Source organism: Ambystoma mexicanum, chromosome 2q (assembly GCF_040938575.1).
Source record: "Ambystoma mexicanum isolate Mex_15411 chromosome 2q, UKY_AmexF1_1, whole genome shotgun sequence".
Classification (NCBI taxonomy): domain Eukaryota; kingdom Metazoa; phylum Chordata; class Amphibia; order Caudata; family Ambystomatidae; genus Ambystoma; species Ambystoma mexicanum.
This window is the reverse complement of record NC_090924.1, coordinates 908,137,969-908,155,853: the sequence shown is the minus strand read 5'-3', so window position 1 is coordinate 908,155,853 and position 17,885 is coordinate 908,137,969. Positions and strand designations below refer to the sequence as shown.

The 17,885-nt window shown below is 49.0% G+C and overlaps 1 protein-coding gene across 2 annotated transcripts in view; it reads left to right on the top strand.

Annotated features, from left to right (window-relative positions):
- GSDME (gasdermin E) overlaps positions 1-17,885 on the top strand; it is a 941,072-nt gene that overhangs the window by 369,645 nt on the left and 553,542 nt on the right. For both annotated transcript variants that reach the window (XM_069648197.1, XM_069648198.1), the window contains exon 3: positions 17,354-17,546. In XM_069648197.1, the coding sequence (XP_069504298.1) occupies positions 17,354-17,546 (193 nt within the window). The remainder of the gene's footprint in view (positions 1-17,353; positions 17,547-17,885) is intronic.

Below are 17,885 nucleotides of genomic sequence, written 5' to 3'. Positions count from 1 at the left end.
TGGGAGTGGATGTGTCATTGGTGCGAGTGGACCTGAAGAAGGGTAACAACAGTGTTGGAGGAGGAGTAAAGGGTCAATGACTTGGAGTATGCAGTGGAGTTGCTGCGGAATCAGGTTAAGGGCTTGGTGGGCACGATGAAAGTCCTTCAAGACAGAGCTGAGGAATGCAGAAGGCCTCTCCTGGAGATATAATTTTAGACTGGTGGGAGTGCCTGAAAGGGAGGAGAATAATTGTACAGAACTCTTTGTGGAGAAACTGGTACTGCAAACTTTATGTCCGCAAGGCCTTTCAAAATTGTTTATGGTGGAGAGGGCACACAGAGTGCCGGGTCGGCTGCCACCACCTGGTGCACCCCCAGGGCAATATTGGCCAAACTCCTTCATTTCCGAGACTGGGGTTTGATTCTACAGGAGGCAAGACCAATCGGCAGTGTACAGCAAGGGAATGCAAGGATCCTTATTTTCCCTGATTTCATCCAGGAGGTAGAGAATCAAAGGTGGTACTTTGACCTGGTGAAAACAAAACTTTGTGACTGCAATTTGAAATACACAATGATTTTCCTGGCAAAGTTGAAGGTGTGGCGGACAGGAATTCAAATTTCTTTCTTTGTCGGAATTCTGGTCATGGTTTGAGTCTAGGAATGCTGCAGGAGGAGGCTTGGAAGATCGGTGTGAAGGGGAACACTCACCGGGGCGATAGGAACAGCTCAATGGAAAACCTACGCATAGATGAAGATTGTGGAAGGAGGCAGATTGTTATAAGGACAGGAACTACAATAATGGAAGGGAAACCGGAGTGTGAGTGTTTTCATGGCCGAACCAGAGAGAGGCCAGACCTCGGACCACAGTTCAATTGATCCTAGAGGACTGCCACTGATGGGGCAGATGGCCTGGATGGTTATACTACATACTTCCAAGAAGACATGTGGCATGAGTAAACCGCAATTGAGCGAGAACAATTTCTGCTAAATTTGTAATTTGGGGAAGTTAAAAGTTGTGGAGAAGGGGGGAGGAGAGAGGGGTACGGGAGAGAACGTGCAAAGTATCCTTGAATTGGAGGATGGGAGATTTTTGGGGGGAGGTAGGGAATGTATGGTTATTTTTGATGCAATAGTCTGATCGCAAGGAAGAATAGGACTTCCACAATAATGGCACGGATGCAGTGGTAATTCAGGATGGCAGGACAATAACTCATAGAATTGAGTAGGGCTTGGGGTTGGGAAGATACTTCAGGGGGCATTGATAGCAGTTAGAATCAGGACATGGAATGTCTGGGGCCTGGGTAACAGAACTAAAAGGTCAAAGGTATGGAAGTTCTTGCAACAACATAATGTCCAGGTGGCATTTTGGGAACTCATAGAGATTATAGGGAGTATTCGTTCTACTCACCAGTACACCGGTTATACTCCTGATTAGACTATCTATTTGTGGGCAGGGAACATACACACAGATTTGAACAAACGGAATACATAGGGAAGAGTCTGTCAGACCATGCCCTTTTAGTGACTACATTCAAGGGAAACACTAATCGAACAGCTATACCAACATTGAAGCTGCAGGTGGATTCACTGGAGGATGGGACATTCAGAATTTTGATACGGGGCAAATTAACTGCATTTCTGGAACATAAGGAAGGGTCAGTAGCAGAAGTGGGGACCATGTGGAAAGCCCTCAAAGTGATGATAAGAGGAGCCTACATCTCCAAATTGGTGGGTGTGGGGAGGATGCTGTTGGAATCCTTGAAGGACTCTGAATTACAGATTAGGCAACTGGAGAATGACATGGGTGTTGGATACAAGCTAGGGACAGAACTAGTGGAAGCTCTTCTTAATCAGCAGGAACGTCAGGATAAATGTATTCGTTTTAACAGGAACCAGTATACGAAAAGGATACATGGAGAAGGGGATAAGGCAGGGTGTCTATTATCCTAGTTGATTCGGAAAGAATCTCCAAGGGGAGCATCACGCAGACATATGATGTGTCGGGGACAAGCGCAGTGACACAGCAACACATTAACGAGGTGTTTCAGGCGTATTATACCAAACTATATGCTAGCGAAGGCACATGCACAAAGGAGTGAGGCACAGGATTTGTTAAAGATTGCACAAATACCTCAGCTGTCACAACATCAGACGAGGAATAGGACGCACCGATTGTAGAGGAGGAAATTGAGAGGGCTCTCCGTTCAATGCAAAGAGGTAAATCCCCGGACGGACTGCCGGTGGAATTCTACCTAGCGTATGCAGACATATTGATCCCACCGTTGCAACAGGTGTATGAGGCAGCCTATGAAAAGGGAGTTTTTCCTGCTATTTTATTTTATTTTATTTATTTATTTATTTATTTATTTATTCATTTATTTATTACGCGCCGAAGCTCGCAAGCATCAGGGCGCGACAAAAAGACTCCGGGACAATAATTTCACAGGACAACACAAAAGAAGGGAGAAGAGAAGCAAGAGAAGCGACCCAGAGCGATGAAGTAGAAGCCTAGTTATTTGAAGAGGAAGGTCTTCAATTGCTTCCTGAAAAATAGAATGTTGCTTTCCAGTCTAAGGCTGCAAGGCAGTTTATTCCAGTAAGAGATCGGCAGGTTTGGGAAAGCTCGACCTAGGCCGGTGGCTTTGCCTGGGGGACAGGGATTGATCAATCCTTGTTTGGTAGATCTCAGGCAGCGACTTGGCTCATACCAGCTGAATTTTCTTTTTAAATATGCCGGCGCCGTGCCGTAGAGACATCGGTGGGTTAAGGTCAGTGATTTAAACAAGATCCGTTCTTTCACTGCCAGCCAATGAAGATCATTCCTGTCCTTAGTAATGTGTTCTCGCTTAGGTTTGTTTACAATGGACCTGACAGCATTATTTTGGATAGTCTGGCATTGTTTCAGGCAGTTGTTACTGGCGCCAAGCATTAATGCTTTTCCATAGTCCAAGCGAGACAGAATAGTAGCTCTCCCTATCGTGGCGCTATTCTTGGTGTTTAAGAATGGTCTGATACGGCAGAGGAGCCTTTGATAATATTGGCAATTTCGCTTAAGATAAGCGGTCTGAGCTTCTGCACCTAGGGAGGATTGTAGGTAAATACCTAAAGTTTTGACCTTATTTGATACCTTGATGGTGGAATCTTTTATAGAGAATTCGGAGTAGTCCGGGCCAAGATTGTTTAAGGCTTTTGCGTTTCCAAACGTCATGAGTTCCATTTTGGAACTATTGAGACACATCCAGTGTGTTAACATCCAGTTTTCTATGGTGTTATAGATGACTGATAGCTTGTCATTGTCTATAGAATGATTTCCACTCAATTCGATAATGAGCTGTGTATCATCAGCAAAATTAGTGAAGAAGATTCCAAGTTGTGATAGAATGTTGCAGAGGCAACGAATAGATAAATTAAAGAGTAAGGGAGAAAAACTAGCTCCCTGGGGGACGCCACAATCTACAGGTTTGGGTGAGGTGGAATGGCCTCCCCAATTGATTTTAGAATTCCTGTCTTCTAGGAATGATGAAACCCAATCTATTGCATCTTGGGAGCAGTTTCCAGCTACACCTAGGGCCTCTCAGAGTTTTTCATGATCTAATAAATCGAAAGCTGCCGAGAGGTCCAAGAGGATTAACAGTCCTGTCTTGCCTTTATCCAAAATGCTCAACATTTCGGTCTGCAAGTCCAGCAGTGCTGACTCTGTGCTGTGAGCACTTCTAAAGCCCGATTGCTGGGGGTGTAGCAGGCTGTGTTGGTCTACATACTCTTCCAGTTGTTTGGTTGCTACTTTATCAAGTACCTTCAACAGAAAATTACAATTGCTTATGGGTCTTAGATTAGTGGGGTCTTTTTGATCTAGTCCGGGTTTCTTGACTAAGGGAGTGACTGTGACAGTTTTAATTCCAGTAGGCACTTTACAATCTCTAAAGGAGGCATTTTTCATACGACAGAGAAAAGGGGAAAAGATTTCAGCGTTGTCCAAAATCAGTTTTGATGGTACGATGTTTTCAGCGCAGGTGGGGAGGGAGGAGGGAGGCGTTAATCGGGGTGTTGTTGAAACCCCAGAAAAATATGAACTACTGTGACTAATATAGACCGATTTCCCTCATTAATGTGGATATAAAGATATTGGGGAAAGTGCTGGCATCAAGACTGACCACCATGGTTCCGGACCTCATAGACCCAAGCCAATGTGGATTTGTGGGCGGGAGAAATACTTTGATGAATATAAGGAGATTACATTACATAATGGAACAGGTGCAGGGTTCAAACGAAGAACAAGTGATAATGGCCTTGGACACGACTAAGATTTTTGACTCCCTGGAGTGGCTTTGGATATTCCAGGTACTGCAGGATTTTGGGCTGGGACCTGGTATTCAGAGATGTATTCACGTATTGTGTAGGGATCCAGTGGCACAAGTTTAAACGGGGGGATGGATTTGTTCACAATAGGCTCTGGAAAGGGGACGCAGACAGGGTTGCCAAGTTTCACCATTAATGTTCGCCAAGGATTTAGCACCTTTGGCTGGGTATTCCAGACACTACATATCAGAAATGGGGATCAGGGTCCAAGGCATCACCCATAATATATCTTTCTATGTGGACGATGCATTGCTGTACATCAGCAACCCAATGGAGAATATTCAGATAATTCTAGAAGTACTATGCAACTTTAGGCGGTTATAGGGATTCCTGGTAAACCTGGAGAAGTCTGTTGTTCCCGCTGGCGACCTTGCAGGGACAACCAAAGGAAAGGCTTCCTCTGGGGGAGATGCGATGGGACTAGAGTCCTCCTGCTATCTGGGTATCATAATTTTTCATGAGATTGAGGAAACCTTTGTTTATAAAACAGGGAGAGCATTATCAGGTATAGAAAATTCAGTGGATTTTTGGAAGACCCTGCCACTGTCATTGATAAGGAAAAGTGCTTTATGCAAGATGGCAGTGCTGCCTACATTGCTTTATTATGTCATAAACACATCATATAAGATAAAAAAGAGTTTTCTTTAAAATGTTGGATGTAAAAATCTGCGAATTGCTATGGGGCAAAGGCCGTATACGGGGTGGCACTAGAGACACTAGGCAGATCAGACCTAGATGGGGGGTTAACGCGTCTGAATTTTGAAACTTATTTCATGGCAGCCCAGTTGCAGACAGTAACTCACTGGAATGATTCACTGGGGGGGAATCAGAGGAGACTCCTACCAGGAGTTGCGGAACAGGGAGGGGATTGAGTTATTGTTGGACCCAGTGGGCACAATGGGAATTAGCGAAATATATGTCCTTCAAAGGGAGATATGGAGTGGCCTTGCACGGAAATTGCATAGAACACAGACGTATAGTTTGAACCTGCCATTGCAGTTTGATCAGATCATAAGAGAGATAATGACAACTTTAGAAGCTGGTAAATAAAATAATTGTTGCACAAGGATAGGGGATCTCTATATAGAAGGAAAGCTTCTGCCGTTTGAACAGTGGAGACAAGTATGCGCTATTTCACGGAATCCTTCCTGGGCTATGCGTGGCTGGTAAAAAGGCTGGCAGATTTGTGGGATGCGATTCCAGAAGAACCCGAGGTGAATCCCTTAGTACAGAAGGTGCTAGAATTGGGCAGGAGTAGTGGGTTATTACCTCATTGTACAGGGGGATTAGTAAACAGAAACAGAAGCCTATGTCAGGGATCAAAGAGAAGTGGGAGAGGGACATGGGGCATGAAATCGCAGATGATCAGTGGATTTGCATCTGGGAACAAGTTAAAAAGGTATCCAGAAATGCAAAGTTTCGTTTAAATCAATGTAACTTCTTGCATAGAGTATACATGACTCTGTCTAGACTGCACACGATTAACCCGCAACAGCCACACTGCTGTCCAAGATGCGGGGAAGCATCAGCAGGATTTTGACATATGATATGGTACTGCTGGGTGATTAAAATGTATTAGGGAGAGGTTATGGAAAAGATGAACTCCTGGACACACAGTACATATGAGTCTACTCTGATGAGATGTCTTTGGGGATTGGTACCGGGTGCAAACAAGCAAAAACAAAGAAGAAAATAGCGAAATGTCTGCTAATACTGGCTAAGAGCAGGATAGCGATATCTTGAAACACCCTGGAGTGCCCAAAGTGCAATCTTGGACTGGAGACACACAATGATGGGGGATGGCAGAGGAAGAGATCTTGCGGGGGGGGGGCGAGAACCGGGGGAGCACGAGGGGGAGCATTGGACTGGGGATTTACACCTGCCCTGAAAGGGGGCAGCTTGGAAAGCAAGAGACTCAGGGAGATTGTCAGGAAGGGGTAGCGAGGGTGGGAATGAGGGAGAATTGTATGAGGGATGTTTTATTGGGAAAATGTTTAGTTACTATAGGTCGTGAAGCCGGATAGGTTTGCTCAGAGTGTATGTAATAGCAAAACTGTTGATTGTTTTGTTCAATGCATACAAACTGTATGAACATGTTTTTAAAAAATGATAAAAGAAAGAAAACAAAGCGCCAGAGATTTCAGCCCATTCATTTTCCCTTAGAGAAAAAGTGCAGTTTTTGAGCAGCTGTAGCGCGAAAACTGCTGGGCATATTTGGGTCAAATACGAAACAACTTGCGCACAAAGTGTTTACTTATATTGCTTGACTGGATTGGGGTAAATCCAATTAGTAGTTCTTAAAATATTTGACAGAGAAGTGGGGGGTGCAGCTCCTTAAAACCTGTATATTAGTGTTGGTGCTTTTTATAGCAGAGAGGCTGAGTGAGGCTAATGACTTTTGACTTGCTGGATGGATTTGGATGACAATTTCTAAATCAAGGGTTTGTCAAGGGCCCACCCCCCTGCCAAACTGGAAATGGTGCTTTGTAGCAGAGAGGCTGAGAGAGGCTAAAATCATTTGACTCGCTGGAGCGATTTAGATTACATTTTTGAAAAAAAGAGTTTGTCAAGGAGTAAGAAAAAAGAAGTGTGACATTTACAGTGCCTATATCTGCTCAGTGTTTGGTAACAAATTAACAGTGTGACATGGCCAGTGACCGCAAGATAAAGATATTGATGCAACACGTACAGAGGCCACGGCCGAAGACCATAGTTAGTGAGACCTGAAGAAACTATTCAACATGTTCGGCCGCGGCCAGGGGCCATGGCTAAAGGCCAGGGCCAGTGGGCCCAAAAGAAAACTATTGGTACAACATGTGGATGGCCATGCATTTTTATGTCTACATTAAGATGAGATTTTGTTTGCTTTAACTTTGCAAGCCGTATCACTCTAGTAAATTCCTTAATGGTAGTTCATCAACATGCATGATGGGATTGCTTGGTTGACTGGCCCTAATATGCTAAAATCACTACCCTTCTCCTTTCTTCTGTTCACCTCTTGTCTTTCTTTCTCCGTGATATCTGCCCGATCTACGGCCATCTTGATTTTAAACATCTTTGGTAGCCCTCTCTCCTCAGAATGGGAAAATAACACGTTGTACAAATCAGGTGGTCCAACCCTAAATGGGCAATAAACCACACAATGCCATGGTGTTGTAGGTGAAGAAGCAGGGGTCCTGCCACCCAGTGATAAACAGGGCATGGGCTTAATGCATCAAGTGAATTGGTATAATAAATCTTTAATGCAATAGCTTCCTCCTTAATCTACCTTTGTCCACTCACCGACCCCTCCAGCTAATCCAGAATAGGGCAGCGAGACTTATCCTTGGCATCAAGGCCAGGGACCGCATCTCTCCTGCCCTACAAAGTCTGCACTGGCTCCCGATCGCAGAACGGATTAAATTAAAATCTGTCTGCATCATCCACAAGGCTGTCTGGGGCCGGGTACCACTCTATCTGCAACTCTTTCTGACCAAATACTCCCCCTCTAGACACCTGCGCTCCTCTGGCACCAACTCCTTGCATGTTAAGCGGTTTGCTAAACGGAGAGCAGGTGGTTGATTGTTTTCCTCAGTGGGCTCTCCATGTTTTGATTCTCCATGACCTCTTCACAGCTTTTGATACTGTGGACCACGACATTTAACTGCAAAGTTTGGAGAGAACTGGAATTCTAAGATACCGTCTCCAATGGTTTAAATCTTTATCTGACCGGTGTCATACAGTCTCACTGCCTCTTTTTAAATCTTCTCCAGTGGCACTGACTTCCGGGGTTCCGCAGGGCTCCGCCCTATCCCCGCTTGTTTAACCTGCATCTGTGTCCACCGGCCAACCTAATTGCTAAGCACGGCATGCGGTTTTACAGCTACGCAGACAATACGCAGGTCCTTTTTCATCTAAATGCTCCAGGGTCGGATTCTCCGACCACACTGTGGAACTGTTTATTTGCCATTGGGGATTGGATGGCTACAAACAGGCTAAAATACAATGGTGTTAAAACAGAGGTGCTGTTCGTGGGCTCCCAGCTGCTCGGTCCTCATGGAGTGCCGAATATTGGCCTCCCTCTCTAAGACGCTGTCCCTCATCTGAGGATGCTGTAAAAAGTCTTGGAATTAAGCTTCTTTCCAATGGCTCAAGAGAAGTGCAAATCTCATCTGTTTGCCAAATTGGCTTTGCTAAACTCAAAATATTAATGAAAATGTTGCCATTTCTTCTTCCTGAGTCCCGGACCAAGGTGGTTACTTCTTCCATTATGGGGTCCAGCGTTTACAGGTTCTACAGATCTCTATGGCGCGGTTGGCTCTGGGTGCCCAAAGGTTGTCTTATTCTTTGGCCTTACTTTGCTAACTGCACTGGCTCCGCATTGAGAGCCGTAGTAAGTTCAAGATACTTTGCCTGGTACATCGTGCCATCTATAATACCGGAGCAGAATATTTGTGCTCTAAGCTGACTCTATATAAACCTGTTTGTACCCTGCAGTCTTCTTCACAAATCCTACTGAAGATTCCGAGCTACTGCAAGGCTCGAGCAGGAGGCGCCCCATTTACAGTCTTGCCTCCTAAGCTTGGAATTCTCTTCCTCTGTTTCTCGGTGAGCTTACTGATCAGATTCAGTTTAACTTGAAGTGACCTGCTTAGCTGTTTTTTGTCTCCCTTATCTGTGTTGCTTAGCGCCTTAGCGCCTAGTTGCCTTGGCCTTAGTTCACGCTCTGCAAATGCCCATTCAATACAATACACATCATCATTGAAAAATGATGAGCAGGTACCAAAACCTGGCTCCACCAACCTTCTTCACAAACATATCCACGTGAATTCTCGCTGTGCATAAACACTTGATAAGACTTCAAGTCCAAATGCCTAGAATAAAGGATTTGGATATACCCGAGATGGCTCTGGAATTAGTATCTTTGAGGAGAAGGGCGCTGGTAGAACTTAAGCATTTTGATAATGTTTCATCCTTCTCATGTTATTTTATACATAAATAATTTAGTTTAATGCTGTTATGCAGAGTAAAGTGTTGTCCCTCCTATGCTGAACAAGCCCAATATTATAATGTTTGTATATGCCACAGTCTTTTGGATGCGGCTTTAGCACCATCTGGCAATATACAGCCAGGAATTTCAATTTGGACCTTGGCGCCTAACATTAGCACCGTCTTTGAACAGGTCATTTTTTGTTTTGGCACAGTTTTGTGGCGCAAACCTCAAAATTGCAGAAACCATTGTTACGAGAGAGAGAGAGAGAGAGAGAAAATGTGGTTCTGTACTGAGCATATCTGGATGGCATAGCAACCAGCAATGCCACGCCATTATATGGCCAACTCACTAAAATTCATTTTTCCTAACTCCTCCACTGTACTATTCAATGAGAAGCTCCCTAACAAGAGTTTCTCCACTCTGCAGCTTTGTAAGAAGCAAGCCGGCGGGCTCTCCATTTCCCAGCTGCGTATTTATTTGCCATATTGTGCTTTTTTGCGTACAATTGGCCTATTTTTATGTTCAGTTGCAATCTTTTTAAATTCCTCCTGTGGCTGCCTCACTATGCGCAGCTTCCCCCCGATAACCGCTCTCTTTACCCCCACCCAACCCACAACAATATCTACCCCCACTCTACCTACCCCACCCACCATCCCCCCACTCATCCACCCTACCCCTACTCTTCCTACCACCACCCACCCTACCGAACCCCCACTCTACCCCCAAAAATCACCCACATTATCTACTCCCACTACCCACCCATCTGTGGCGCTGCACCTTTTGCAGGGACGCACACGCGGCGGCGTGACGTTGCACGCCGCCGCGTGCAGCATAAATAAAGGGGGCGTTCCCAGACGCGGGCAGAGCGACCGGGAAGCCCGAACAGCAAGGACGTGTGTGGTGTGGTCCTTGCCAGGTTTGGGGCATACAGGGAACGCATAGGGGGTCTGAACCAACCCCCAACAGTGGCGACGGGTGGATGATGATCCCTGGGCCCGGCGGTGACAAAGCTGTATAATTATTTTCCTGAAACTGAATCAACGGACATTTCGTTTTGTGACGTGGCCGTGCATCGCACACGCAGCTGGCGGCTATTTTGTCAATAAGGCTGTGGAACTTCACTGAGCTCCGGTTTGGGCGGTGAGTGGCATCCAGGCCTAATTATGTGGCACACTGCTAGGAGGCAGTTATACCTGCATGCCCATGCCCGATTTTCTTTTTTTCTTCAAAATTTGGGTCTCCTACGTAGAGTGTAAGCAAGGAGAGGGGCTATAATGGCTGGGCCTGCCTAGCCCAGTTCTCTTTCTTGGCTCAATTTCTACATCCACTGGGTGCTACTACAGCTGGGGTTAAGGTGCTTCTTCATCCCCTTCATCATCAGGCTGCTGAGGCTTCTTCTTCATCTTCTTCATCATCAGTGAGGACTGCTGCAGTGGTGGACCGTCCATTTTGTTTCTTCTTCTGGTTCTTCATCAGGTCCAGTTGCTGTGTGGGCGCATGAGGTAGCCTGGAGAAAGAGGCATCGCACCATCATCATCTTCCCCCAGGTTGGACTTTTCATTTTCCTGGGTGGGGCATCAGAACTGTGCTGTAGTGGTTGGCGATTGAGTTGCGGCCCCCAAGGTCCAAGGTGGGGGTGCCTGTGCGCTCAAGCCCATGAGTGATTCTGAAGATCAAGACAGTGGGCTCCTAGCAGCCCAACAGCTCCCCCAGGACGGTGGACAAGCAGCGGCTCAACAACAAGTCCCTCTAGCTCCAGCAGGGGGTCAGGTCCCAGTGCCCCCGGTGCAGCCACAGATATCAGCTCCACAGCAACTCCCTCAAGTTCAAGCAGGTGGTCAAGCTCCTTTGCCTCAGGCGCCGCCGGCGGTGCAGCAGATTGCTCAGCAAGGGCCTCCCATCATGGCCCAGGCACGTGCCCAGGCGGCCCTACAGCCCATCCCTGAGTTCGACGTATCGGGCCCGCCATCCAGCATTGGGCCGAGATGGAAGAGGTGGGTCAACCACCTCGACATGTACTTTAGGGCTGCACAAGTGACAGATGATGACAGCAGGCTAGCAACTATGCTATATCCGGCGGGGCCTTCGGTCCAAGAGATTTTTGAGGCGCTTCCACTGGGAGATGGCTCCTATGACGCAGCTAAAACTGCCCTCCAGGCTCACTTTCTTCCTCTCGCCAACTCGGACTATGAAAGGTTTGTGATGCTGTCGGCAAAACAAAAGGAAGATGAGACGCTGGGCACCTTTTATGGACGCCTGTGTCGCCTCTCGCTGGCATGTGCGCGGAGAGACGCATAGGACATGATACGAACTATGCTGATCCAGGCGTGCTCCTCGGGCAAACTCAGAAGGCAGGTCCTGAGAGAGCCGGGAATCACTCTGCCCCGCATCCTCGAGCTGGGCCGGTGCCATGAGGTGGCAGAGGCTCGGGTAGCCAGGATGGAGGCGGGGTCCCGCTCAGTCAAGTCTGAGGAGGTGTGTGCCATGTCGCGGGGTGGCAGAGGAGTCAGAAGACCTGGGGCAGGCCCCCGTGACAGAGCAGGAAGAGCGGGTGAATCGTGCCAGAAGTTTGGGTATGATCTTCCTCACCCAACTGAGTGTCCGGCGACGGGGAGGACATGTGGTAGGTGCGGACTGCCTGACCAGTTCTCGAGGGTGTGCAAGGCAGCCCTGCCCATATTGGTGCCGAGAGGCCTGGCCCGGTCCAGGTTCCAGCGCCAAAGCCACCCGCCAAATGTGGCTCAGGTGGACCAGTGTGAGGAAGATGCCCAGGTGGCGGAGGCAGAGGAGGAAGAGGAAGAGAACGTTTTCTTTGTCTCCAGTGTGGGAATCGTGAAAGGAAAGCACCAGAGACAACTGAGGTGTGTGGTGGAGGTCAACAACTCGCCAGTCCCGGTCCTGGTAGATACAGGGGCATCGGTCAATGTGATGGCCCGGGGACATTATGATGCCATGAACTCGCCCCCCAAGCTACTAACACCGAAGGCTCGCATATTTGCGTTTGGGGGACTGGAACCAATCCCACTGGATGGGGCCTTTGTGGTGAAGGTGGAGCATGAGGGGTCGCAGATCAAAGCCCGATTTTATGTAACGCCAGTAAACAATAACACTCTGCTGAGCTGTTCCGCTGCTGAGGCTCTTGGAACTGTTAGCTTCGCGTACTCGGTATACCTCGAGGACATTACCGACCTGCTCGAGAAGTATGCCGCTCTCTTCAACGGGATTGGGCGGATGACTGGTGACCCCATGAGGTTGCATATTGATGACTCTGTGCAGCCCATCGCCCTGAAACACTGCAGGGTGCCGTTCCATCTCCGTGAACAGGTGGACAATGAACTGGACAACCTGGTGGACCTCGACATCATTGAGAAAGTGGAGGGCCCGACCCCCTGGGTGTCCCCGATTGTCATGGCTAGGAAGCCCAAGCAACCTGACTCTGTCCGTATCTGTGTAGATATGAGGCTGCCAAACAAGGCCATTAAGAGGGAGAGGCATCTTACCCCTACTATCGATGACATTATTGCGGAAGTGCAGGGGGCTCGCTTCTTTTCCAAGCTGGACCTCCGGGCAGGCTACCATCAGGTGGTCCTCCATCCTGAATCGAGGTACATCACCACATTCACCACCCACCGAGGACTATACCGCACAAGAGACTAAGCTTCGGAGTGTCCTCGGCAGCAGAAGTCTTTCAGAATATCATCCGAGGCGCCCTCGCAGATCTGGAGGGCGTACTAAACATCAGTGATGATATCTTGGTGTTTGCAAAGACTGAGGTGGGTCATCTGAGGAAGCTGGCGAAGACGTTCGAGAGATTGCAGTCACTGGGACTCACCCTTAATAGGGACAAGTGCAAATTCCTGCGCCCCTCCATCGAATTCTTCGGATTCGTATTCAAAGAGGGAGGGGTATCGCCAGACCCCAAGAAGGTTCAGGACATCAAGAAGGCGCAGCCGCCCGAGTCAGTGTCCGATGTGAGAAGCTTCCTCGGTATGGTCACTTACTGTGGGCGGTTCATTCAAAACCTCGCCTCCAGGTCTGAACCTCTCAGAGCACTAACAAAGAAGGAATCCACCTGGCACTGGGGCCCACTTGAACAGGCGGCGTTCAAAGACATTAAGGGTGCGCTGGCGGCTGAGGACACAATGGCGTTTTTCGATCCTGCATTGCCATCGGAGATCATCGTGGATGCCAGTCCGTTTGGCCTGGGCGCCATACTGACTCAGATAGATCGTGACAGGGGTGTCCGGCCAGTGGCATACGCCAGCAAGGCGTTGTCCGACACTCAGCAAAGGTATTCACAGATTGAGCGTGAGGCACTTGCGGTTCTCTGGGGCTGCAGGCACTTCCGGTTCTATGTCCTGGGACGGCCGGTGACGGTCGTGACTGACCATAAGCCCCTGCTTCCCATTCTGGCAGGGTCATCATCGAAGCCACCGGTGAGGATCGAGAGGTGGATGCTCGTTCTCCTAGAGTATGGAGTCACCTTGGTGTACAGACCAGGGGCCAACAACGCAGCGGACTATCTCTCCCGGCACCCAGGACTGCGGGAGGGAGTGGAATATGACACCTGTTCGGAGGAGGCTGATGATCATATCCGAATGGTGGTGGAGGCGGCCACTCCCAACGGCATGCCCCTGGCGGAGCTAGAAGCGGCAGCTGCCGAAGATGAATGCTTTCAAATCCTAAAGGATTCCATGCAACAGGGGTCGTGGAAGTCAGTGCTAGAATCTTTGGCACGGTGGGCTCAGGAAGCCAAGACCGGACTGGAGCAGCTGTGGAAGGTCAGGGAGGAACTGTCATTCTCGGCGTCGGGCCTGCTGCTCTGAGGTGACCGGATAGTACTCCCCCAGTCAAAGGTGAAGGACGTGATCAATCTAGCCCACCATGGACACCAGGGTGCTGCGAAGACCAAGGCCAGGCTGCGGCTGAAGGTTTGGTTCCCGGAACTGGAGCGGAAGGTCGACGACTTCGTAGCGGCCTGTGTCTGGTGTCAAGCGGCATGCCATTACAGAGGGAACCTGCCATTGAGGCGATGCCCCGGGGCACGCGACTTTGGGAAGTGGTCCATGCGGACTTTGGATCGGCGACCATCGGCACCCACTTCCTGGTAATAGTCGACGAGTACTCGAGATATCTGCAGGTGGAGTTTGTGGAGTCTGTGGCGTTCGAACATGTGGTGGTGGCCGTGGAGAAAATGTTTGCGGGCCATGGGTTCCCCCACGTGCTGTGCTCTGATAACGGGGCGCCCTTCCAGAGTGAACGGTTCTCGGAGCTGATGGAGAGCTGCTGGGTACAACAGCGGAAGATAACCCCGTTGTGGACCAGGGCGAATGGAGAAGCTGAAAGGCTAATGCAGACACTCAACAAGACCTTCAGGATCGCCCAAGGACAGGGATAGTCCCTCCAGAGAGCTCTTTATCAGTTTCTGCGGGTGTACCGCACCACCCCGCATGCTTCCACGGGCGTTGCTCCAGCGGAGGCGTTGTTCAGGCGCTACCCGCGGGGTCTGTTTCCCAAGGTTGGGGAGAAGGAGCCGGGGGTGATTGACAACCAACAGGTCGAGGCGGACCGGCGGGTGAGGATCGAGCAAGAGAACTTATCGCCCACAGCAGCTGGAGCCTGGGGACGAAGTGCTCATCTGCAATCGACACCCCCACGGGAAACTCTCCCTCCCCTATGAGACGGAGCCGTTGGACGTTGTGGCCGTCAAGGGGTCCATGATAACTGCCTCTGACAGAAGGTCTGCCATCACCAGGAATGTCAGCTTTTTTAAGAAGCTGGGGGATCCCCGAACTGAACCACCTCTGGAACCTGACTTGATGGAGATACCGGACGATGGAGGAGGCCCTCCCAGCACTCCAGAATCCCCTGTCTGGGAGGTGTCTTCGGAAAGACTACCCGTGCTGGAGGTAAGCGGGAGGTACCCCCAGAGGGCTAGGCGAGGGAAACCCGCTTACATCAGCAATTACGTGCTGTTACAATTGTCTAGTCAACCTGAGTCCGTGGATTGTTGAGTAAGGGGACCCGGTGGTTGATAATAAAGGGGCCAATGGGGAAACTGTGTTGATCGGTTGTGTTAATAATTTTGTGTGGTTTGCAGTGTGTATTATTACAGTATTTTGTGTGTCCTCCCGAAAAAGGAGGAGTGTGGCGCTCCCCCTTTTGCAGGGACGCGCACGCGGCGGCGTGATGTTGCACGCCTCCACATGCAGCATAAATAAAGGGGGCGTTCCCGGACGCGGGCAGAGCGACCAGGAAGCCCGAACAGCAAGGACGTGTGTGGTGTGGTCCTTGCCAGGTTGGGGGCATACGGGCAACGCAGGGGGGGTCTGAACCAACCCCCAACACCACCCTTCCCCCACTTTATCTACCCCCACTATATCTACCCCCACTCTATCTACCCTCACTCATATCTACCCCCGCCTACCCTACCCCCGACTCTAGCTACCCCCACCCACCAAACCCCCATTCTACCTACCCCCCACCCAGCCCCAACTCTGCCTACCTCCCCCCGCACCCTACCCCCACTCTATCTACCCCCACCCATAGTACCCCATTCTATATACCCCCCACCACCCACCCTTCCCCTACTCTATTCACCCCTATATCTACCACACCCACCCTACCCCCACTCTATCTACCCTCACTCATATCTACCTCAACCCACCCTACCCCCTGTACCCCCACCCACCATACCCCCACACTCTACACCCTCCCCCACCCCACTACCCCCACCCACACTCTCTACCTACCATCCCCCACCCCAACCTCACATTCTCTACCCCAACCACCCTCCCACCACACTCTCTACCCCAACCACCCTCCCACCCTACCCACCCACTCTCTACCCCCACTCTCTCTAACCCCCACCCACCCTACCCCCACTCTCTCTAGCCCCCACCCACCCTGCCCCCACTCTCTCTAGCCCCCACCCACCCTACCCCCACTCTCTCTATCACCCACCCAACGTACCCCCACTCTCTGTAACGAATTCTCTCTACCCCCTCCCACCCTACCAATTTTCTCTAACACCCACCCACCCTAACAACTCTCTTTGCCCGCACCCACCCTAACAACTCTTTCTATCATACCCACCCTACCCTCTATTCCCCAACCAACCCCACCCCTCTTTCTTTGCCCACACGCACTCCACCCCTGCTCTCTCTCTACCCCATCCACCCACCCTATCCCCTCTCTTTCTATCTCCATCCACCCTACCCCCTCTCTCTACTTCCACCCATCCCATCCCTTTCTCTACTCAATCATACCCCCTCTCGCTTTACCCCCACCACACACCCTACTCACTCTCTCTAGCCCCACCCACCCCGCACCCTTTATTCCCCCACACATCCAACGTAACCCCTCTCCCTAACCCCTCTCATCCTTCCTCTAACACTCTCACTTTATTTCTTAAACTCTCACTCTCACCTTTTCTCGCTCAGATTTCCTCTTGCTCTTCATCAATGGGACCCTCTACCAATGGCTTCCTCCCTTGCTCTATTTCCCTTCTCATTCTATTGCACACCTGCACCCCTTACTGCATCCTCCTTTGAAACTTTGCACTCTCCTCCTTGCGCCCTGGTGCTTATATATGCAAAATGCAACGAACTGTAGTAAACACCAAAACTATTGGTATTGCCAATGCTTGTTTGTAGGTGGTTATTAGACGTTTTTCTAATTCTATAAGGTGGTGATATTTAACAGGAGTGTTGGCAAAGTGCCAGCAAAATACAGGTACCGCAGCATCCTATATGTGATGAGGCATATGTATTTCAGAATAGCTCCTGCTTTAGCATTAGTCCAATCTGAAATTACTTTGGTTCATATTTTTATTGAACAAGTGGGAACAATCTCTCAAAGTGATTTAGTTTAAAAAAGAAAAAAAAATCTTATTTGATAGTCCTAAAGATATGATATTCATAAGGCAAAGGGTCAAGAAGACTGCAATTAGATGTAACTACATTGTTTTTTTGTTGACGTGTGTTTTGTACATGGTGTGTTACTAAAACTGAAAAGCGTGAACTCTTTCTATTGATTCCAGTTGTTGTGGAGTCTGACTTTGTGAAGTATGATGGAAAGTTTGGAAATTGCATAGGTGGGAACATTGGAACTGAAGTTGGTGTCCTCGAGCTGAGTTCTGCGGGGAAAGGATGCGTGGAGAGTCACACTTCATTCGGAAGTCTTCGAAAACGTGAGGTTGACATCAATCAGCTCATGAAGGATGTCCACCAGAGGTACCACTCATTTTCTTTGCCTTGCCTATAAATGTCGTCAATGACATGGCACTGCCATATTGTCATCCAGTAATTCTACTTATTTCACATCAAAGCTGTAAGCATGCACCATGGGAAGAGTTTTTCTTGTAGCAGACAATACGTAGTTGATGTGCAGTTTATTCCTCACCTACCGATCAAACCACATGTTAATATCACTTACCCACCGCTTTGAATGGAGATGATACAAGAACACTGCTCTACAGTGAAAACTTGAAATGGTCAAGGTTGTGTAGATATAACAGTGACAACCTTAGCTTGGACAATCCACTGGGATCCTCCTGACAACAGTTAATGGTC